Genomic DNA, 22,947 nt, shown 5'->3' on the forward strand with positions numbered 1-22,947 from the left:
GCGGCCGGGAGAAGATGGCGGCGCCGGGCGAGTTCTTCAGCGTGGGCAGCCAGGTGTCCTGCCGCACCTGCCAGGAGCAGCGGCTGCAGGGGGAGGTGGTCGCCTTCGACTACCCCAGCAAGATGCTGGCGCTCAGTATCCGCGCGGCGGGGGAAAGGGGGGCGGGGGGAGGGCCCGGGGGGGCCTTGGGCGGGATGCCCGGGGGGGGGGAGGGGGGATGAGGGGGGAGAGGGGGGGGAAGGGGGGGGGTCTGGGGGAGAGGGGACACGGGACTGGGGGAGAGGGGAGATGAGGGGAGAGGTTGGGGGTCTGGGGAGATGAGGGGGGAGAGGGGAGATGAGATGAGGGGGGAGATGCGGGGAGAGATCGGGGGTCTGGGGGAGAGGGGACACGAGACTGGGGGAGGGGGGAAGAGGGGAGATGAGGGGAGATGGGGGGGGAGATGAGGAGAGAGGTTGGGGGTCTGGGGAGATGAGGGGGGAGCAGAGCTGAGAGGGGAGATGAGGGGAGAGATCAGGGGTCTGGGGGAGAGGGGACACGAGACTGGGGGAGAGGGGAGATGAGAGGAGATGGGTGGGGGGAGATGAGGAGAGAGGTTGGGTCTGGGGGGGTGAGAGGGGACAGGAGACTGGGGGAGAGGGGAGAGGGAGATGAGATGAGGGGGAGATGAGAGAGGTTGGGGGTCTGGGGAGATGAGGGGGGGAGAGGAGAGATGAGAGGGGAGATGAGGGGAGAGATTGGGGTCTGGGGGAGAGGGACACGAGACTGGGGGAGAGGGGAGATGAGGGAGGAGATGAGAGGGGGAGATAAGAGGGGAGATGAGGGGGAGAGTTTGGGGGTCTGGGGGGGACAGGGGACATGAGACTGGGGGAGAGAGGAGATGGGGAGATGAGGGGGGAGAGGGGAGAGGGGAGGTAATGGGAGAGATTGGGGGTCTGGGGGGGGAGAGGGGACATGAGACTGAGGGGAGGTGGGAAGATAAGGGAGGAGATTTGGGGGTTGGGGGGGACAGGGGAGATTGAGGGTCTGGGGGGGAGATGGGGGATGAAAGGGGAGATTGGGGGCCTGGGGAGGGAGATGGGGGTCTGGGGAAGAGGAGAGATGAGATGAGGGGAAAGGGGAGATAAGAGGGGAGATTGAGGGTCTGGGGAGGAGACCTGGGGGAGAGAGAGGAGACTGGGGGCAGCTGGAGGTCTGGGGGGGATAGTGGGGGTGTGGGGGGGGGGAGATGAGGGTGTGGGGGCAGAGGGGCTGGGGCTGGGTGCCTGCAGGAGGGGGGGTTTTGTTGTAGCCCATGAGCAAGGGGGGAGCAGGGGGTGTCACTGGAGGGAGGGAGGGAGCAGCAGAGGGGCTGTGAGGGGGGGTTGGGTCTGGGGGTGCAGCCCTGAGACACCCACAGGACAAACCCCACGGGGGGCGAGGCAGGTTTGGGGTGGTGGGTAAATTGGGGGCCCCCTGAGGCTGAGCTACAGCTGTGCCTGGGGGCAGGGAGACCCCCCAGCCCCAAATGAGGGCTGAGGACCCCTCTTAAGGCATCTCCCACAGGTCAGCTCAGCTTCTGCCCCCCAAACCTCGGGAGGCTCCACTCATCACCCCTGGCTTCCTCCCGAGGGAGAGGCTCTGGCTGGGGGGGTCTGGGGGGGCAGGGGGGGGTTGGGGGGAGCTGGGGGGCTTAGGAGGGGCGGGGGGGCTGGGGGCAGCAGGACAGTGACCTCCACCAGCATCCCTTCCCAGGAGGAGAGGGTGTGGAAGGGGCTGTCCCTGCTGTGCCCTCCTGGGCAGGGGGCTGCTCGGGGCTTCAGCCCAGCTCTGCAAAGGGGTCCCTGTGTTTCTGGGGGTGCTGCACCCTTGTGCAGTCCCAACGACCCCCGCTGTGCTTTGGGGGGTGCTGGGGGTGCAGGGAGCCCTTCCTGGGGTGCCAGAAGCAGCTCCTCTTCCAGCCAGGCTTGGGAACAGCTCCTGAGGTGGTTCTGGCTTAGCTGGGGGGGTCTCACCCCACAATTACGGGGTAAAAGGGGCGAATTTGGGGTCTGGGGGTAGTTCTGGGTGGCAGCACCGTGGCTGGGACCTGCCCCAGCAGCATCCCTGTGTGTCTTTGGGGTTAAACCCCTCTGTTTTGGGGGAGCCCACACAGCATCCCAGGAGGGGGGGGGGGGTGTGGAGAACCTGATTCTGGTGTTGAGTGGGCACAGGGAGAGGTGGGGGCTGTGCTCAGGGTCCCACAGCCCCCCTGCCCAGCCAGGCAGGGGGAAAGGGGGCTGGGGGGGGGGATATGGGGTGCTCAGGGTCCCACAGCCCCTCTGCCCAGCCAGGCAGGGGGAAAGGGGGCTGGGGGGGGCTGTGGGGTGCTCAGGGTCCCACAGCCCCCCTGCCCAGCCAGGCAGGGGGAAAGGGGGCTGGGGGGGGATATGGGGTGCTCAGGGTCTCACAGCCCCTCTGCCCAGCCAGGCAGGGGGAGAGGGGGCTGGGGGGGGATATATGGGGTGCTCAGGGTCCCACAGCCCCTCTGCCCAGCCAGGCAGGGGGAAAGGGGGCTGGGGGGGGCTGGGGGGGGCTGCTCAGGGTCTCACAGCCCCTCTGCCCAGCCAGGCAGGGGGAAAGGGGGCTGGGGGGGGCTGGGGGGGGCTGTGCTCAGGGTCTCACAGCCCCTCTGCCCAGCTAGGCAGGGGGAAAGGGGGCTGGGTGGGGGGGGTGTGTGTGGGGTGCTCAGGGTCTCACAGCCCCTCTGCCCAGCCAGGCAGGGGGAAAGGGGGCTGGGGGGGGGCTGTGGGGTGCTCAGGGTCCCACAGCCCCTCTGCCCAGCCAGGCAGGGGGAAAGGGGGCTGGGGGGGGATATGGGGTGCTCAGGGTCTCACAGCCCCTCTGCCCAGCCAGGCAGGGGGAAAGGGGGCTGGGGGGGGGCTGGGGGGGGGTGTGTGGAGGAACCTGCTGTGCAGAACCCCAGCCTGGTCTGGGCTGGGAGGGACCCCGAGGCTCACAGAGCTCCGACCCCCCACCCCGTGCACCCAGTACGGTCCCAGTTTGGCCCTGGGCAGGTCCCTGGCTGGTGCTGGGCTGGTTGTCCTTAACAGCCCCCCCAGAGTGCCCCTCCTCCAGCGGGAAGCCCAACCACGCCGACATCCTGCTGGTGAACCTGCAGTACGTGTCGGAGGTGGAGATCCTGCACGACCGCACCGAGACGCCCCCGCCCCTGGCCTCCCTCAACGTCAGCAAGGTGAGGAGGGGGCCCTGGGGGCGGCTCGGGGGGGGGATCCCTGCCTGGGGCGGGAGGAGCTGCCCCAGCGTCGGTCAGGACTCGGAGCTGCTGGCTAGGGGTTGGGCTGATGGGGTTTTGGGGGGTGCAGAGTGTCTGTGACCCCCCCCCACCCTGGGGTGTCTGTAGGGAGGAGGGGGGGTCTCATTGCAGCCCCCCAGTGCCTGAGGGGATCCCAGAAACAGGAGGGGAATGGGCTGGTTAAAGGGTGGATAATGGCAGGACAAGGGGCTGGGGTGAAGCTGGAGGAGGGAAGGGGGAGAGGAGAGACTGGGGGGAAGTTCTGTGCAGAGAGAGTGGTGAGGGGCTGGAAGGGGCTGCCCAGAGAGGGGGTGGGTGCCCCGTCCCTGGGGGTGTTCAGGGCCAGGTTGGATGGGGCCCTGGGCAACCTTGTGTAGCTCCAGGCCTGGAGGTTGGTGTCCCTGCCTGTGGCAGGGGGTTGGAGCTCTGGGACCCTTGGGGTTCCTCCCAGCCCAGCCCAGGCTGTGGTTCTGGTGCTGCTGTGACACTGGGTGTTGCTGGCTGGGTGCCTGTACCCCCTGTGAGCTCCCTCCTGGAGGATCAGTGCTCGTTAGTGCTCCTTGTGATTGCCTGGAGTGGTGTCACTGGGAGCACAGCCACAGGGATGGGGCTGCTGAGGGGACACGCTGGGGGTGACATCGGGTGGTGCTGAGGGGACACACTGGGGTGGCCCCAGACGCTGGGGTGGCCCCAGACGCTCCCAGTCTGGCCGCAGGGTACGTGCTGGGGCAGCAGGGACTCCAGGGGGATCTTTGGCAGGTGGGATTCCTGTGGGGCCACCAGCACCTCCAGCTGCAGGAGGGGTTTCCTCCCCCCTGGGGCAGGTTGGGCTCTGGTGCCGCTGTGGGACTGGGATGTAGGTGAGCCGGTACTGGGCTGACTGGGAGGAGGGGCTGTTGGGGTGCTGCAGGCTGGGGTGCTGCTCTGCAGGGCCTGGGTGATGCTGGGCTGGCTGGTCCCCAGGGGAGAAGCTGCTTCCAGAAGGCCCTGGGGGTGCTGGTGGGTGACAGGGTGGCCACGAGCCAGCAGAGTGTCCTGGGGCTGAGAGGGACAATGGGATCCTGGGGGCAGCAGGAGGAGTGTGGGCAGCAGGTGACAGGAGGGGATCCTCCCCCTCTGCTCTGCCCAGACCCCACTGGACTGTTGTGTCCAGGTCTGGGCTCCCTGGGATCAACCAGCCAGGGATCTCCTGGAGAGAGTCCAGAGGAGGGACAGAGATGCTGAAGGGCCTGGAGCATCTCCCCTGGGAGGAAAGGCTGAGTGAGCTGGGGCTGTTCAGCCTGGAGAGAAGAGCCTGAGAGGGGATCTGATCAATGGGGATCAATATCTGAAGGGTGGGACACAGGGGCCATGGGCAGCCTCTGCTCAGTGTCTGTGGGGACAGGACAAGGGGCGATGGGCTCAAGTTGGAGCACAGGGAGTTCCCCCCAATCTGGGGAAGAACTTCTTCCCAGTGAGGGTGAGGGAGCCCTGGGACAGGCTGCCCAGGGGGTGTGGAGTCTCCTTCTCTGGAGAGATTCCAGCCCCGTCTGGACACCGACCTGTGTGCCCTGTCCTGGGGAGCTGCTTGGGCAGGGGGTTGGACCTGATGAGCTCTGGGGGGCCCTTCCAGCCCCCACAATTCTATGATTGTATGACTCACAGCTCCACCGTTAAGCTGGGGGGTTACTTAGGGGTGTGGGCAGTGTCTGCACCCCTGGGATCCAGCCCAGCTCCCCGTCTCCCTGCAGCTCGCCAACAAAGCGCGGACGGAGAAGGAGGAGAAGATGAGCCAGGCCTACGCCATCAGTGCCGGGGTGTCCCTGGAGGGGCAGCAGCTCTTCCAGACCATTCACAAGACGTGAGTCCCTCCACACAGCCCCCTGTGTCCCTGTGTCACCCTGGGGGGTGGGCTGGGGGTGCAGGGGGGGGGGGTGTCTCCTGATCCTCGGCCAGCCAGAGCGACGTGGATCCTGGGGGTCTCCATGCCAGACCCCCCCCCCCACACACACACCCCTCCCAGCATGGACTGGGGGCTCAGAACCCATCAGTGGCTGGGGGGTGCCCGGTGGGCTCTGCACCCGTGGCACCTCTGTGGTGACAGGTGGGCCCTGGGGGGTGCAGAGGGGCCGTGCTGGGGTGCAGAGGGACTGGGGGTCACAGGGGGCGACCGAGCCGCCTGCACAACTGACCCATTTCCCCCCCTCCAACTCCCCCCCCGTTCCCCACAGCATCAAAGACTGTAAATGGCAGGAGAAGAACATCGTGGTGATGGAGGAGGTGGTCATCGCCCCCCCCGTACCAGGTGGAGAACTGCAAAGGCAAAGAGGGCAGCGCGCTGAGCCACGTCCGCAAGATCGTGAGTACGGCAGGGCGAGGGGCCCCCTGCCCTGGGGGGCTGCCCTTTGATTCAACACACCTTCCTTCTCCTCTCTTCCTCCTCCTCCTCCTCCTCCTCTCTTTCCTCCTCCTCCTCCTCCTCCTCTCTTCCTCCTCCTCCTCCTCCTCTCTCCTCCTCCTCCTCTCTTCCTCCTCCTCCTCCTCCTCCTCCTCCTCCTCCTCCTCCTCCTCCTCCTCCTCTCTTCCTCCTCCTCTCTTCCTCCTCCTCCTCCTCTCTTCCTCCTCCTCCTCCTCCTCCTCTCTTCTCCTCCTCCTCCTCCTCCTCTCTTCCTCCTCCTCTCTTCCTCCTCCTCTCTTCCTCCTCCTCCTCCTCTCTTCCTCCTCCTCCTCCTCTCTTCCTCCTCCTCCTCCTCTCTTCCTCCTCCTCCTCCTCCTCCTCTCTTCCTCCTCCTCCTCCTCCTCTCTTCCTCCTCCTCCTCCTCCTCTCTTCCTCCTCCTCCTCCTCCTCTCTCCCTCCTCCTCCTCCTCCTCTCTTCCTCCTCCTCCTCCTCCTCCTCTCTTCCTCCTCCTCCTCCTCCTCCTCTCTTCCTCCTCCTCCTCCTCCTCCTCTCTTCCTCCTCCTCCTTCTCCTCTCTTCTTCCTCCTCCTCCTCCTCCTCTCTTCCTCCCTCCTCCTCCTCCTCTCTTCCTCCTCCTCCTCCTCCTCTCTTCCTCTCCCCTCCTCTCCTCTCTTCCTCCTCCTCGTCTTCCTCTTCCTCTTCGTCTTCCTCTTCCTCTTCCTCCTCCCGGCCGGCAGGTGGAGAAGCACTTCCGGGACGTGGAGAGCCAGAAGGTGCTGCAGCGGTCCCAGGCACAGCAGACACAGAAGGAGACGTCCCTCTCGTCCTGAGGACCCTCCTGCCACGCCGGGGACCCCCCCCCAGCCCGTCCGTCTGTCCGGCCGCCCGGCCCCGCCTCGCCGCGGGAGGAGGAGGAGGGTGGGGGGTGGGGGCAGGAGCGGTGGTCCCACCTTCCATCCCCTCCTGGGGTGGGCTCCTCCCCCCTTCCCGAGCTCGGTGGGCGGCAGCTCGTGCGACCCCGGCCCGTGGGCTCCAGCAGCCCAGGGGAGAGACCCCCGAGGGGCGGCTCCTCCCCCCCTGCCCCCCTGCCCCCCCCCGCAGCCCAGCTCCCTTGGCTTGATTTCCAAACCTTTGCCTTTCCCTTCTCCCTCTCCCCCCACACACCCCTCTTTCTCTTCTAAGGGGGGGTCTGTCACCCCGTGTCACCCTGTGTCACCCTGTGTCTCCAACCCCCCCCCCCCAGACATCCCCCTTTACTTCTCTAAGGGGGGGTCTGTCACCCCATGTCTCCACCCCCCCATACTCCCCCCTTTTCTTCTCTAAGGGGGTCTGTCACCCTGTGTCACCCTGTATCTCCAACCCCCCTTTACTTCTCTAAGGGGGGGTCTGTCACCCCATGTCACCCTGTGGCTCCCACCCCCCCACCCCTTCTCTAAGGGGGGGTCTGTCACCCCGTGTCACCCTGTATCTCCCAAGCCCCCCCACACCCCACCCTTTACTTCTCTAAGGGGGGGGGGCTGTCACCCCACGTCTCCCACGCTCCCCACACCCCCTTTTCTTCTCTAAGGGGGGGGTCTGTCACCCCATGTCACCCCACGTCTCCCACCCCCCCCCACCCTCCTTTTCTTCTCTAAGGGGGGGTCTGTCACCCCGTGCCGCCCTGTGTCACCCTGTATCTCCCAACCCCCACACACACCCCCCTTTTCTTCTCTAAGGGGGGGTCTGTCACCCTGAAACTCCCTCCCCAGCTCCCACACCCCCTCCTCTTCTCCAAAGGGGGTCTCTCACCACATTTCACCCCCTGTCTCCCCCCTCCTTCCCCCCCTGACCCCCCCACCCCCCTCAGAGAATGAAGCCAAGGGCCGGGGCGCGGGGGCCGAGCCGGGACCCTCTGAGTTCCCGTCACACAGGGCACGGCTTGAACCCCTCCTGGCACCCCAAACCCCCACCCCCCCAACCCCCCCAACCCCCAGCCCCCTTCTGCTGCCCCGGCTGGGGATGGGGGATGGGGGACCCTCCCCCACCTCACCCCAACCCCCCAGGACCACGCTGGGGCCTCATTTGGGGTTCCCCCCCCCCCGTTTCCCTGTCCTTAGATTTTTGTTGTTCATTTGGGGGTTTTCCCTCTTTTTTGGCTTCCTCAGCGTTGGGGGGTGACCAGGGTCCCCCTCCCCCCGGTACTGTCTCTCTCTCAATTTGGGGGGAGGGGGCTGGAGCCCGGCCCTGGGGGGAGGGACGAGAACCCCGGAGAGGTGAAAACACCCCAAACAAACAGGAGGGTTTTATAGAGCGGAGCAGGAACAATAAACCCAGTTTTTTAACCGACACCCGAGGGCGGGGCCGGGGCGGGGCCGGGGCGGGAGGGGGCGGGGCCGGGGCGGGAGGGGGCGGGGCCCGGGGAGGAGGGGGCGGGGCCGGGGAGGAGGGGGCGGGGCCTGGGGAGGAGGGGGCGGGGCTGTAGGGGGTGGGGTTTGATTGGCGGGTGGGTGGGGCTTTTGCTAGGGGAGGCTTATGGTGGGCGGGGCTTGTTTAGGAGGGGGCGTGTCCTCTAGAGGGGCTTGATGGAGGGGGCGGGGCTTGTTTGGGGAGGGGGTGTGGCTTGAGGGAAGGGCGGGGCTTGCCCGAGGGATGGGGCTTGGCGGGGGCGGGGCTTGGGGAGGGCAGGGGCTTGGGGTGGTTTAATGGGGAAGGGGCGGGGCTTGTTGGAGGGGTGGGACTTGGGGTGGGGCTTAGGGAGGGCGGGGCTTGTTTGGGAGGGGTTTAATGGGGCTGGGGAAGGGGCGGGGCTTGCTGGAGGGAGGGGGCTGGAGGGGATGGGGTTATCGCGACAGGGTGTGGCTCTGGAGGGGCGGGGCTTGGGGAAGGGGTGTGGTTTGCTGGAGGGGCGGGACTTGAGGGGCGGAGGCGTTGGGTGTGACGGGAGAGGGAAGGGGCTTGTGGGGAGGGGGCGGGGCTTTGTGTTTGGTGGGCGGGGCTTGTGTGTGGCCTGGCGGGGTTGGGGCAGCGCTCTGGGTGAGGTTTATGAGGTGGGCGGGGCTTTTCACGGGAGGGGTGGGGTTTGGGGCGGGGCTTGAGCGGCCCCGGTGTGAATGGGGGCGTGGCTTCGCCGGGAGGGGCGGGGCTTTGCGCGTCACGGCGCCTCTTCCCATTGGTGGGCGCGGTCTCCGTTGGGCTCCCCCCCCCCCCGGCGTGGGCGTGGCCTCCCGTGCTCGCGGAGGGAGGGGCGGGGTCTGCCGCGGGCGGGCGGGTCTTCCGGCGCGCGGGGCGGGCCTTCCGGCGGCGCGGGCCTGGCGATGGCGGCGGCCCGCGGGTGGCGGCGGCGGGCGCTGCGGCTGCTGACGGCGGGCGGCGCCGTGCTGCTCACCCGCTTCCCCTTCTGGCACTGCCTCAGCGGGCTGCTGCTCTGCGCGGAGCGCGCCGACGGCCGCCGGTGCGGGACGGGGGACAGCGAGAGGCCCGGGGCGGGCGGGGCCTGCGGGGGGCCCGGGGCTGGGGCTGGGCCCTGGGGCCGGGGCCGGGCCTGGGCCTGGGGCTGGGGCTGGGCCCTGGGGCCGGGGCCGGGCCTGGGGCTGGGGCTGGGCCCGGGGCTGCGTCTGGGCTGGGCCTGGGGCCGGGGCTGGGCCCTGGGGCTGGGGCTGGGCGCGGGGCTGGGGCCGGGGCCGGGGCCGGGGCCGGGGCCGGGGCCGGGCCTGGGGCTGGGGCCGGGGCTGGGGCTGGGCCCGGGGCTGCGTCTGGGCTGGGCCCGGGGCCGGGGCTGGGCCTGGGGCCGGGGCTGGGCCTTGGGGCTGGGGCTGGGCTGGGGCTGGGCCGGGGGTGCAGCTGGAGGTGAGCGGAGCCGGGGGAGGGAAGGAGGGAGCTGGGGGGGGCAGCCGGAGGCGAGGGCTGGAGCTGCCGCCCCCTTTCCCCCCGCAGGAAGCCCGACATCCCCATCCCCTACCTGTACGTGGACATGGGGGTGGCCGTGCTCTGCGCCAGCTTCATGTCCTTCGGCGTCAAGCGCCGCTGGTTCGCCCTAGGGGCCGCCCTGCAGCTCGCCGTGGCCACCTACGCTGCACATGTCGGCGGCCACGTCCACTACGGTGACTGGCTGAAGGTGAGGCAGCCCCCGGCCCCACTTTCCCGCCCCCCGACCGCCCCTTCCCCCGCCCCGACCCCCTTCCACCCCCCCGACTCCCCCTCCTTCCACCCCCATCCCCTTTTCCTCCATCCCTGACACCCCTTCCACCTCCACCAACCTCCCCTTCCACCCCCCATGTCCCCTTTCCCCCCACTTCTCGCACCCCGACCCTTCTTCCATCCCCCTGAGCTCCCCTTCCCCCACCCCAACCTCCTCATCCCCTTCCCCAATCCCTTTTCCCCCCACTCCCAATCCCCCTTCCACCCCACACGACCCCCTTTGCACCCTCACAACTCCCCCTTCCACCCCCCCCTTTCCTCCACCCCCCTCCCTCCCGCTTCCCCCACCCTGACCCCCTTTCCCCCCCTCCTGCCCTCGCCCGTTCCCCGCGGCCCCGCTGGGTGCTGCCCGCAGGTGCGGCTGTACTCGCGGACCATCGCCATCATCGGCGGCTTCCTCATCCTGGCGAGCGGCGCGGGGGAGCTGTACCGCCAGCGCCCGCGCAGCCGCTCGCTCCAGTCCACAGGCCAGGTCTTCCTCGGCATCTACCTCATCTGCCAGGTGGGGCACGGGCGGACACACGGACACGGGGGGGGGACACACGGACACGGGGTGGGGGGACACAGGGACAGACACACGGACACGGGGTGGGGGGACACAGGGACAGACACACGGACACGGGGTGGGGACACACGGACGGACACACGGACACGGGGTGGGGGGACACGGGCAGACACACGGACACGGGGTGGGGACACGGACGGACACACGGACACGGGGTGGGGAGACACGGACAGACACACGGACACGGGGTGGAGACACACGGACAGACACACGGACACGGGGCGGGGGAGACACGGACGGACACACGGACACGGGGTGGGGAGACACGGATGGACAGGCACGGGGTGGGGCACGGGCGGACACACGGACACGGGGTGGGGACACACAGACAGACACACGGACACGGGGTGGGGGGACACAGGGACGGACACACGGACACGGGGTGGGGAGACACGGACGGACACACGGACACGGGGTGGGGGGACACAGGGACGGACACACGGACACGGGGTGGGGACACGGACGGACACGGGGTGGGGGGACACGGGCGGACACACGGACACGGGGTGGGGGGACACGGACAGACACACGGACACGGGGTGGGGGGACACAGGGACAGACACACGGACACGGGGTGGGGGAACACGGACACGGGGCGGGGGGACACGGACAGACACACGGACACGGGGTGGGGACACACGGACGGACACACGGACACGGGGTGGGGGGACACGGACAGACACATGGACACGGGGTGGGGACACACGGACGGACACACGGACACGGGGCGGGGAGACACGGACGGACACACGGACACGGGGTGGGGGGACACGGACAGACACGCGGACACAGGGTGGGGGGACATGGACAGACACGCGGACACGGGGTGGGAACACGGACGGACACACGGACACGGGGTGGGGGGACACGGATGGACACACGGACACGGGGTGGGAACACGGACGGACACACGGACACGGGGTGGGGGGACACGGACACGCGGACACGGGGTGGGGGGACACGGACACGCGGACACGGGGTGGGGGGACACGGACGGACACACGGACACGGGGTGGGGGGACACACGGACAGACACACGGACACGGGGTGGGGGGACACGCGGACAGACACACGGACACGGGGTGGGGGGACACGCGGACAGACACACGGACACGGGGTGGGGACACATGGAGACCCAGGCATGGACAGACACACAGACACGGTGGGGTGGGGGCATGGACAGACACAGCAGGTGAGGGACACACGGACACCTCAGGGCATGGCAGGGTGGGGGACACATGGACAGACACACAGACACAGTGGGTGGGGGACACATGGACAGACACACAGACACAGTGGGTGGGGGACACATGGACACACAGGACACAGGTGGGGGACACATAGACCCCCCCAGCATGCAGCAGGGTGGTGGGCACATGGACAGACACACAGACACAGTGGGTGGGGGGGACACATGGACAGACACACAGACACAGCGGGGTGGGGGACACACTGACAGACACAGCGGGGTGGGGGACACACAGACAGACACAGCGGGGTGGGGGACACACAGACAGACACAGCGGGGTGGGGGACACAAGGACACAGCGGGGTGGGGGACACACGGACACAGCGGGGTGGGGGACACACAGACAGACACACAGACGCAGCGGGTGGGGGACACACAGACACAGCAGGGGGGCCGACACATGGACAGACACACAGCCCAGCAGGTGGGGGGGGACACAGCCCCAGTGGGTGGGGGACACACAGACAGACACAGGTGGGTGGGGGACACACAGACAGACACAGCGGGGTGGGGGACACACAGACAGACACAGCGGGGTGGGGGACACAAGGACACAGCGGGGTGGGGGACACACGGACACAGCGGGGTGGGGGACACACAGACAGACACACAGACGCAGCGGGTGGGGGACACACAGACACAGCAGGGGGGCCGACACATGGACAGACACACAGCCCCAGCAGGTGGGGGGGGACACAGCCCCAGTGGGTGGGGGACACACAGACAGACACAGGTGGGTGGGGGACACACAGACAGACACAGCGGGGTGGGGACACAGCCCCAGTGGGTGGGGGACACACAGACACAGCGGGGTGGGGGACACACAGCCCCAGCAGGTGGGGGGCACACACAACCCCCATCACACAGCAGTGTGAGCCCCACTATCCCCCGAGAAGCCACAATCCCCCCTTCCCCACCCACCTCACCCCTCCCTCCCCTCCCCAACCCCCAACCCTCCCCCCCATCCCCTTCCTCACCCTCCCCCCTTTCCCCCCCCCCAGGCTTACTCCCTGCAGCACAGCGCCGAGGACCGCCTGGCCTACCTGAACCACCTGCTGGGGGGGGAGCTGGCCCTGCAGCTGCTGTTCCTGCTGCACGGGCTGCTGGCGCTGGCCTTCCTGTCGGGCTGCTGCGTGCGCGCGGCCGCGCAGGTGCTGGCGGTGCTGCTGCCGCCCGCCATCCTGCTCATCGACGGCAACCTGGGCTACTGGCACGCCGCGCGCCGCGTCGAGTTCTGGACGCAGATGAAGCTCATCGGGCAGAGCGTCGGCATCTTCGGCGCCGCCGTCATCCTGGCCACGGATGGCTGAGGGGGCAGGAGGAGGAGGAGGAGGAGGAGGAGGATGGAGGAAGGGTGGGGTGGGGGGGTCCAGGGGGGGTGTTGTTTGGGGGTTATTTTTAGAGGCTCGTGGCTATTTATTGGGTTTTATTTTATGGGGTGTTTTTTTTGGTTCATCTGTACATATTTGGTAATTCGAGGGGGGGGCTCCTGCCCGCGGGGTGCTGGCCACTGTGTGGTCTGGCCCCTCCCTGGTGAGGGGCCGGGGGGGGAGTGTGGGTGTGTTGTGTGTGTGTGCCCCCCCCTCCTCGACCCCCATCCCCCCCCCCAAGTTTTTACTGATGATGAGACTCTTTTACCTCACCTGTGTTTGTTGGGGGCTGATCTGGAGGGGGAGGAGATGATTTTGGGGGGGAGGCAGTGGGGTGTCATCCCCCCCCTTTTTCAGCAGGGAAACTGGGGTGGGGGGGATGTCCAGCTCTCTGCCCCAACCTGGCAGGGAGGGGGGGGCTGGCAGACCCTGGGTGACCCCCCCCCGGGGCTGTATCCCCCCTGGGTGACCCCCCCCCCCGAGGCTGTATCCCCCTGGGTGACCCCCCCCCCCAAGGCTGTATCCTCCCTGGGTGACCCTGCCCTGGGCTGTATCCCCCCTGGCTGACCCCCCCCTGGGCTGTATCCCCCCTGGGTGACCCCCCCCGGGGCTGTATCCTCCCTGGGTGACCCCCCCCGGGGCTGTATCCCCCCTGGGTGACACCCCCCCCCCGGGGCTGTATCCCCCCTGGGTGCCCCCCCCCGTGTGTCAGCATCCGTCCCCCCTCCCCAGCAGTGGAAAAGCAAACAGGCTGATAAGGCCCTTCCTGGGGGGGGCTGGGGGGCCCCGCTGTGCCTCCGGTGGCGCCGGGGCCATAAAGCGCGGGGAGGCGGCAGGACCCTGTTTGCTTTTCCGCCCCGCACCCGCCGGGGGGGGGGGAGGTGCTGGGGGGGCTGCAGCCGCCCCCCCCCGCTGCCCCCGGGGGGTTCCTGCCGCCGGCGCATCCTGTGACCTTTGGAAGATGCTGTTTGCTGGGAAATGGGGCGGAAGGAGCGCGGCTCCAGCCCCCCCCGCGCCCCCCCCGCATCCCCCCGCATCCCCCCCCCACCGCGGGGGCCGCGCTGCGCCGGGCCGGGGCCGCCCGCACCCCAATTCCCCCCCAACCCCCTCCCCTCGGGGCCACCCGGGGGGTGGGTATCCCCCCCCCCACAGCCCCCCCCAGCACCCCCCCCCCCGCTGGGGAGGGGGCTCAGCCCCAACCAGAGCGGTGCTGACCCGGCCTCCTGCCTCAGTTTCCCCGAGCGCCCCCCGCCCCCCATCACCCGTGGCCCCCGGGTTTATGGGGGGGCTTCGCTCAGGCTGCTCCCCCCGCCCCCCCCAAACCTCCCCTCGGGCTCGTCGGGGCTGGGGGCAGCTGCGGGGCCGGGACCCCCCCCGGTGGCACCGCCACGGGCCGCGTGGCCCCCCCGCCGCCCGCCGGGGTGACGGACGGGCCAGCGCCGGGGCCGGGGGGGCCCCGCCGAGCCCTGTCCCCTGGGGGACCCCGCTGAGCCCCGTCCCCTCCCCCCGGGCGGTGGCACCCGCGGGGTCCCCGCCGAGCCCCGTCCCCTCCATCCCGCCCGGTGTCACTCTGGGGGGTCCCCGCCCAGCCGCGTCCCCTCTGCCCCCCCGCCCGGAGCCCCCCCGCAGCCTTGGGACCCCCCGTTGCCCCCCAGCCCAGCCCGTCCCGCTGCGGAGGGGACCCGCGGCCCCGCGGGCAGCACGTGGCCCCCCCCCGTGCCTCAGTTTCCCCCGAAAGGGCCGCTCGTCTGTCCCGGGAGGTGACACGGGGGTGGCGGTGACGGGGGGGGGCTGGGGGGGCTGCGCTGTCTGGGGAAACTGAGGCACACGCGGCTGTGTCCCCTCCTCACGCTGTCCCCAAGGGCGGCTGTGCCCGTGTCCCGTGTCCCGTGTCCCCATCCCCTGTCCCCTGTCCCGTGTGTCACCCCCCGTGTCCCCCCCGTGTCCCCCCCGTGTCACCCCGTGTCCGTGTGTCCCGTCCGTGTCCCTCGTGCCGGGGGGGGGGTCGGGGCTCTGCCGGTGTCACGGCGCGGGCACGTGTCCCCCGGGGCTGGGGGGGCTGCGGGGGGGCTGGGGGGGCTGCGGGGTCCCGCCGTGCCCGTGGGTCGGTGGCGGGGGGGTGGGGAGGAGCCGCCGGCTATAAAACCCCGCGCGTGGAGGAGCCGCCGCGTCCCGGCGCTGCCCGGTCCCCCCCGCACCTCCCGCACCTCCCGCACCTCCCGCACCTCCCGCACCTCCCGCACCTCCCGCCGCCACCGTGAGTGCGGGGACCGGGCTGGGGGTCCCGGGGACCGGGGGTGTCCCCTGGGGAGGGGGGGGGATGAGCTCTGGGGACCTGTGGGGTCCCTGGATGGGGCGGGCTGGGGGCTCTGGGGGTGCTTTGGGGGTGGGGGGGGGCTGCTCTCCCTTGGGGGGGATGGGGGGGTCTCTGGGATCCCTGGGGGGTCTTGCGGCGGGGGGGGTATCCCTGGAGGAAAAGGTGTCTCTTTGGGGGGGTTCCTGGGGGTCCCCATTGGGATGGGGTTGGGGGGTCTGGAAGTCCCCGGGGTGTGTGTGGGGGAGATGTCCCTGAGGGAGGCTGGGGGTGTCTCCGGGAGGGGAGACATCCCCGCGGGACACGGGGGGGTCCCTTGGGGGGCCCCAGGGTTTGGTGTGGGGGATGGAGACCCCCCTCAGGGAGCGGGGTGGGGGGGGTGGGGGTGGGGTGACACCCCGAGAGGCGACAGCGACACCGGGGGGCTGGGGGGGGGGATGCAGAGCGGCTGGGGGGGGGGCGGGGGTACCCCGGGGGGTCTCTGTCTGGGGGGGGGGCGGGGGTACCCGGGGGTCTCTGTCTGGGGGGGGGGCGGGGGTACCCGGGGGTCTCTGTCTGGGGGGGGGTGGGGGTACCCGGGGGGTCTCTGTCTGGGGGGGGTGGGGGTACCCCGGGGGTCTCTGTTTGGGGGGGGGTGGGGGTACCCCGGGGGGGGTCTCTGTCTGGGGGGGCGATGGGTGCCCCAGGGTGGCGGTCCCGCTGTGCGCGCGCAGATGGCGCCGTGCCCGCGGCCGTGGCGCGCGCTGGCGGCGCTGGCGCTGCTGTGCCTGGGGGGGCTGGGGGGCGCCACCCCCCCCAAGCCCCAGAGCCCCGGCGACGACGCGACCCCCGAGGAGCTGGCGCGGTACCTCGCGGCGCTGCGACACTACATCAACCTGGTGACGCGGCAGCGGTGAGCGGGCGGGGGGGCGGGGGGGGAACGGCCCGTGCAGGGAGCACAGAGGGTCCTGTTCGCACGCGGGTGTGCGCAGCCCTGTGCGCACACACACCCCCTGTGCACACCCCCCCCGTGCACACACACCCTGTGCACACACACCTTGTGCACACACACACAGCCCTGTGCACACACACCACACACCCCCTCTGTGCACACACACAGCCCCCCCCGTGCACACACCCCCTGTGCACACCCAGCCCTGTGCACACACACACTGTGCACACACACCCTGTGACACACACACACACACACCCTGTGCACACCCAGCCCCCTTGCACACACCCTGTGCAAACACAGCACCCTTGCACACACACCCCCGTGCACACCCAGCCCTGTGCACACACACTCCTTGTGCACACACAGCCCTGTGCACACGCAGCCCCCTTGCACACCCCCTTGCACACACACTCCTGTGCACACACAGCCTCCTTGCACGCCCGTGTGTGCCCCTTCTCCACACGCTGTGTGCACACACAGACCCCCTTACACGCCCTCTGTGCACACACAGACCCTTTGCACACTCCTTGTGCACACCCAGCCCCCCTTGCACACCCGTGTGTGCCCCTTCTCCGCACCCTGTGTGCACACCCAGCCCCCCTTACCCCCCCCCCGCACACTGTGCACACCCAGCCCCCTTGCACGCCCGTGTGCCCCCTGTGCACACGAGTGGCCCCGTCCCGCAGGTACGGCAAGCGCGACAGTCCCGAGCCCGCCGTGTGGGGGCTGCTCCCGGGGACCAGCAGCGACAGGTCACGGTGAGTGTGTCCCCCCCCGTGCCCCCCCCGTGCCCCCCCCGTGTCCCCCCGTGTCCCCCCCGTGTCCCCCCCGTGTCCCCCTCATCTCCCCCCATCTCCCCCCATGTCCCCCCATGTCTTCCGTGTCCTCCCCGTGTCCTCCCATCACCCCCCGTGTCCCCCCATCTCTCCCCCCCGTGTCCCCCGTGTCCCCTCCCCCCATCACCCCCCGTGTCCCCCCCCGTCCTCATCACCCCACCGCAGGGGAAGGGGCTGCCCCGGGCTGGGGGTCCTGTGGGTAGGTTGGGGTCCCTGGGGGGGTCCCTGGGGGGGTCCCGCCCCCCTTGGCTCACTCCAGCTCTTCCCTCCAGGTACGACGATGACTCGGCGTGGTGACCGGCCCCCCAGCCCCCCCGCCCCCCCCCCGCCCCCCCACCCCCCCCCCCGTGGCTCCTGCGCCGCAGGGGGGGTCCCAACACCCAGGGCCGGCGTGGACCCCCCTCCCCAAAAAAAGACTCGTGGACACCCAGAGCCCGGCCTGGGGGTGTCCGCCGGGGGGGGACCCCAACCCTGTCCCCTCCCCACCGCTGTCGGGGTCCCGCGGGGTCCCTGTGCGTCCCCCAATAAAGAGAACGATCGTGGGCACCCGCCTGGGCTGCGTGTGCGGGGGGTGCGGGGGGTGCGGGGGGCGCGGGGGGATGGAGGGGGGCGGGGGGGCAGGAGGCGTGTGGGGAGGGGCGGGGTGCAGGGGAATGAGGGACGGGGGGACCCGGGCAGAGGGAGGGGGAGTGGGGGGTGGGAGGTCGGTGGGGGGTCGGTGGGGGGCTGGGAGTGGGGTGTCCGGGGGGCTGGAGCGCGCTGGGGTCGGGTACTGGGGTGCACTGGTGGGGAGTGCTGGAGGGGCTCTGGGTGGGGGGGGTACGTGATCGATGGGTGTGGGGTGTCCGGGGGGGGGGCACTGAGGGTGGGGGGCGCAGTGGGGTCCCTGTCATCCCAGTCACCCACTGGGGGCTGCGTCGGGACTGGGCTGGAGGCCCCACAGGCCGGGGGGTCTCACACCCCCCCCCCCGACCCCCCCATCACCCTGAGTCCCCAGCCCAGCCCGCGGGGGGGCGGGGGGGGCGTCCACGTCCTTGGGCTGCCGCCCACCCCCCGCTCCGCTGCAGCCCCCTGTGTGGCCCCTCCCTGTCCCCCTGTCCCCCGTCCCCCCATCCCTCTGTCCCCCTGTCCCCCCGTCCCCGTGTCCCCCTGTCCCTCTGTCCCTCTGTCCCCCTGTCCCACATCCCTCTGTCCCTCTGTCCCCTGTCCCTCTGTCCTCCTGTCCCCCGTTCCTCTGTCCCCCTGTCTCCCCGTCCCTCTGTCCCCCGTCCCTCTGTCCCCTGTCCCTCTGTCCCCCTGTCTCCCTGTCCCTCTGTCCCCCTGTCTCCCCGTCCCTCTGTCCCCTGTCCCTCTGTCCCCCGTCCCCCCGTCCCTCTGTCCCCCGTCCCCCCGTCCCTCTGGCCCCCCATCCCCCTGTCCCTCTGTTCCACCCCTCTCCCCGATGTCGGACCCGTCACCCACCCGTCCCCCTCCTCCTGCCCACCCGCCTGCTCCTCTGCTGTCCGTCTGTCCCACCGTCTGTCCCTCTGTCCATCCCTCACTGTCCCTCCGTCCTGCTGACGCCCGTCCCCCCGTCCCCCCGTCCCTGCGTGGGGGCAGACGGGGACACCCATCCCGGTGCCCCCAGCCCCCCGGCAGCCCCCCCAGCCCGGGGGTCAAACATTAACCAGCCCCACTTGAGGGGCCAGGTGGCCGCTGTCCCCCTCTGCCTCCATGGCCCCTGTCCCCCCCTCCCTGGCCACGTCGCCACCACCTGTCCCCATGTCCTGCGTGGCAGGGTGACATCACCTGGGGGGGTCCGGGGGGATATAAGGGCCGGTGTCGGGGTGGCAGCGTGTCACTGGGGAGCGGGGACCTGAGGGCAGCGTCCCCCGTCTCGCCGTGTCCCCCCGTCTCGCCGTGTCCCCTCGTGTCGCCGCTCCTGGCAGCAGGTGAGTGTGGGGGGGCTTCACCCCAGGGGGCACGAGGGGCTGAGGGGGGGGGTGTGAGCGTGGGGCATCCCGAGCAGCGTGCAAGGGGGTGCGTGCACCTGGGGGGGGCAGGGTGTGCACAGGCCTGTGCAAGGGTGAGGGTGTGGGGGTGACTGGGGTGGGCACACGCGTGTGGGGGCTCTGGGAACGGAGCGGTTTTGGGCACACTGGGAGTGGGGAGCACACGTGTGTGTGTGTGTGTGTGTGTGTGTGTGCAGCTGTACGTGTGTGTGCACACTGGGGTGTGTGTGTGCACACTGGGGTGTGTGCTGTGGGACTGGAGGGTTTGTGTGTGCACTCAAAGCAGAGGTGTGAGTGTGTGAGGGCTCTGCACATGAGTGTGCAAGGGGTCTGCACATGAGTGTGTGAGGGCTCTGGGTGTGAGTGTGCAAGGGGTCTGCACATGAGTGTGCAAGGCCTCTGCACATGAGTGTGCAAGGGCTCTGGGTGTGAGTGTGCAAGGGCTCTGTGCTCAGAGCGGTGCGCGTGGCCGCGCACACGTGCCGCCCGGCGTGTGTCCGTGCGTGTGCACACGCGTGTGCCCGGCGTGCGCAGCCATGGCTCCCCGCTGGCCCCTGCTGCTCCTGGGCTGCGCCCTGGCGCTGCTGGCGGGGGCTCCGGCCGCCGCGGGCCCCGCGCAGCCCACCTACCCCGGGGACGACGCGCCGGTGGAGGACCTGCTGCGCTTCTACAACGACCTGCAGCAGTACCTCAACGTGGTGACGCGGCACCGGTGAGCGGGGCCACGGGACCCCCGGGGCGCCACGCGGGCACCGGCCTCGGCCGCCGCAGAGTGTCCCTGTCGCGACACCCATCGCGGTACCACCCGCGCTGCGGCAGCCCCCCCATCGCGCCCTGTCGCGACACCACCCGTGTCACAGCACGGTCCCTGCTGCAGCCCCATCCCCATCCCCATCCCATCCCCATCCCCATCCCATCCCCATCCCATGCCCATCCCCATCCCCACCCCCATCCCCATCCCCTCCCCCTCCCCGTCCCCATCCCCATCCCCATCCCCATCCCCATCCCCATCCCCATCCCCCTCCCCATCCCCTCCCCATCCCCATCCCCATCCCCATCCCATCCCCATCCCCATCCCATCCCCATCCCAATCCCCACCCCATCCCCATCCCCATCCCCACCCCCATCCCCATGCCCAGCCCAGCCCCATCCCCATCCCCTCCCCATCCCCTCCCCATCCCCATCCCCATCCCCTCCCCATCCCCATCCCCATCCCCATCCCCATCCCCATCCCCACCCCCATCCCCATCCCCATCCCATCCCCATCCCCAGCCCCACTGCCCCGTGCTCCCCAGCACAGCATCCCCCGTCGGGACACCAACCGTGCTACCCCCGTTGCCCCCGTTGCCCCCCGTTGCCCCCGTTGCCCCCACCCCGTCCCCGCTGCACCCCCGGTCACCGTCCCGTCCCCCCGCAGGTACGGGAAGCGGTCGGGCGGCCGGGTGCTGTGTGAGGAGCCCTTCGGCGCCGCGGGGTGCTGAGCCCCAGGTGAGGGGGGTGGGGGGGGTCCTGTGCAGCAGGTGAGCAGGGAGGGGGGATGAGGGGTAGTGGGAGCTGGGGGTGGGGGCATGAAAGCTTGGCGACCCCCCCCCAGCGCCACCCGTGCCTCAGTTTCCCCAACTCATCCCAGGTGGAGAGTGGGGCCGGGCCGGGGTGGGGGTGGGGTTGGGGGGGTCGCTGCGGGGTCGCTGAGCCCCTCTCGTTGCAGGGACAACGCTGGGGCCGAGCGGGTGAAGAGGAGCCGGGGGGGGGCTGCTGCGCGCGCGGCACCCGCAGCACCCACCGAGCCGCAGCGCCCGTCACCGCGGGGCCGGGCTGGCCCCCCCCCAATAATAAACCCCCTTTGCAGCCACCTCCCGCCTCTGCCTGCTCGGGGGCACGGGGGGCACTGGGAGCACTGGGAGCACTGGGAACAGTGGGAGCAGGGGCGACACTGGGAGGACTGGGAGCACTGGGGGCGCTGGGGGCAGTGTGGGCACTGGAGGCACTGGAAGGACTGGGAAAAGCTGGGGGACACTGGGAGTGCCGGGGGGCGCTGGGGAGCACTGGGAACAGCGGGAGCAGCAGGAGCACTGGGAGCACTGGGGGAAGTGGGAGCACTGGAAGCACTGGGGGAAGTGGGAGCACTGGGAGCACTGGGAGCGCTGGGAACACTAGGGAAAGCTGGGGGGCACTGGAAGCACTGGGAGCACTGGGAGGCACTGAGGGGACTGGGGGTACTGGGGGCACTGGGCGCGCTGGAAACAGTGTGAGCACTGGGAGCAGTGGGAGCACTGGGGGGCACTGGGGGGCACTGGGGGCACTGGGGGCGCTGGATCGCGGTCCCTTTAAATCCGCGCGTGCGCCCCCCGCTGCCATGGCAACAGCGCATCCCCCGCGCCCCGCGCGCGCCCTTAAAGGGGCCGGGCCCCGCCCCGCAGCGCGGAGGCTGCGCGGGGGGGGTGGGTGGGTGGGTGGGTGGGTGGGTGGGGGGGGCTGGGTGTGCAAGCGGGGGCGGGCACGCGCCGCGCGTGTGCCCCGCGGGTCTGCACGCGCGCGTGAGCGGCGGCTGGGCGGGCGCGCGCGGGGCCGCGTGTGTGCACAGGTAGGTGTGCAAGCACGCGCGGGGCGGTGAGTGTGCACGGGGGGGGTGAGTGTGCACGGGGGGGGTGAGTGTGCGCGGGGCTGTTTGTGCGCAGGGGGCTGTCTGGGCGCGGGGCGGTGCGTGAGTGTGCAGGGGGGGTGAGTGTGTGTGCAAGGGGCGTGCGTGTGCACACGTGCGTGTGTGTGTGCACAGGTGTGTGTCCGTGCGCGTGCTGCTCACACGGGTGTGCGCTCCGCGTGCAGCTGTGAGCTCACACCACCCCCCCCCCCCCCCCTTGCTGCGGGTGTGCGAGGTGTTTGCACGCCCACGTGCCAGGACCCTGCCTGGCCCTGTGTGTGTGCACGCGTGTGCAAGGGCCGGGGGGCGCGGGGCCGGGGCGCAGGCGGGGCTGGGGACACACGGACAGATGGACACACGGACACACACACGCACAGGGACACGCACACGCGTATGCACACACGGACACACGGACACGCAGGGACACAGGGACACAGGGACAGGGACAGACACACGGACACGCGGACGGACACACGGCCCCCCCGCCCCCCCCGCCCCCCCCGCGGTACCCGGATCTGGGGGGCAGGCGCGAGGCCCGGCTCCGCGCGCAGCCATGAGCGGAGGGGCCCCGGCGCGCGCCCCGGCCCCCGCCCCCCTGGGCCCCCAAGGTACCGGGGGGGGGGGCGGGGGGGGCCCCCGGGGGACGATGCTGCGCTGGGGCCGCGCGGGAGGGGCGCGGGGGGTGGGGAGGGGGGGAAAGAGGGAGGGGACGGGGAGTCGGGGGGGTCGGGCCGGGCCGTGGCCCCCAGACGCTGGAGGGGGAGGTGAGGGGGGGTCGGGATGGCAAACGGCCCCCCCGCGCCGCGAGCATCCCCCGCGCCGCGAGCATCCCCCGCCACTGCGGCGCGGCCCCCGCATCGGACCCCCCCGCATCGGACCCCCCGCGTGGCCCCCCCTAAACTGCAGCCCCCCCGTATTGCCCCCCCATCGCCTCTGTGCTTTGCCCCCCTGATGCGCTGCATCCCTCCGATGCATTGCCCTCCCCCCCGCATTGCCCCCCCCGCATTGCCCCCCCCGCATTGCCCCCCCCCGGCATTGCCCCCCCCCCCCGCATTGCCCCCCCCGCATTGCCCCCCCCCGCATTGCCCCCCCCCGGCATTGCCCCCCCCCCCCCGCATTGCCCCCCCCCGCATTGCCCCCCCATTGCAGCCCCCCCGCCGTGCATCGAGCCCCCCCGGTACATTGCAGCCCCCCAATCGCACTGCACCCCCCACAACGGC

At 70.7% G+C, this 22,947-nt stretch overlaps 4 protein-coding genes across 4 annotated transcripts; all 4 read left to right on the forward strand.

Moving 5' to 3' along the window:
- On the forward strand, positions 1-6,596 carry LSM12 (LSM12 homolog). The gene is given in 6 exon segments (XM_084275319.1): positions 1-135; positions 3,081-3,214; positions 5,005-5,114; positions 5,485-5,545; positions 5,547-5,612; positions 6,389-6,596. Coding segments are annotated over 6 exon segments (585 nt in total). The 5' UTR covers positions 1-14; the 3' UTR covers positions 6,482-6,596.
- Positions 6,597-8,944: 2,348 nt separating this feature from the next.
- Positions 8,945-12,951, forward strand: TMEM101 (transmembrane protein 101; the record flags this gene model as incomplete). Its single annotated transcript, XM_084275305.1, has 4 exons — positions 8,945-9,081; positions 9,564-9,744; positions 10,183-10,329; positions 12,643-12,951. The coding sequence occupies 4 exons, from the start codon at positions 8,945-8,947 to the stop codon at positions 12,949-12,951; spliced, it is 774 nt and encodes a 257-aa protein (XP_084131431.1).
- A 3,087-nt stretch (positions 12,952-16,038) lies between these two features.
- Positions 16,039-17,392, forward strand: LOC311201045 (peptide YY-like; the record flags this gene model as incomplete). Its single annotated transcript, XM_084275351.1, has 3 exons — positions 16,039-16,217; positions 16,946-17,017; positions 17,368-17,392. 3 exons carry the CDS (start codon positions 16,039-16,041, stop codon positions 17,390-17,392), a joined length of 276 nt encoding a protein of 91 aa, XP_084131477.1.
- Positions 17,393-19,622: 2,230 nt separating this feature from the next.
- LOC311201194 (pancreatic polypeptide-like) lies at positions 19,623-20,567 on the forward strand (the record flags this gene model as incomplete). Its single annotated transcript, XM_084275533.1, has 2 exons — positions 19,623-19,798; positions 20,504-20,567. 2 exons carry the CDS (start codon positions 19,623-19,625, stop codon positions 20,565-20,567), a joined length of 240 nt encoding a protein of 79 aa, XP_084131659.1.
- Between the last annotated feature and the right edge of the window lie 2,380 nt (positions 20,568-22,947).

The sequence above is a fragment of the Gallinula chloropus genome, assembly GCF_964237585.1.
Source record: "Gallinula chloropus genome assembly, chromosome: 26".
Lineage (NCBI taxonomy): Eukaryota > Metazoa > Chordata > Aves > Gruiformes > Rallidae > Gallinula > Gallinula chloropus.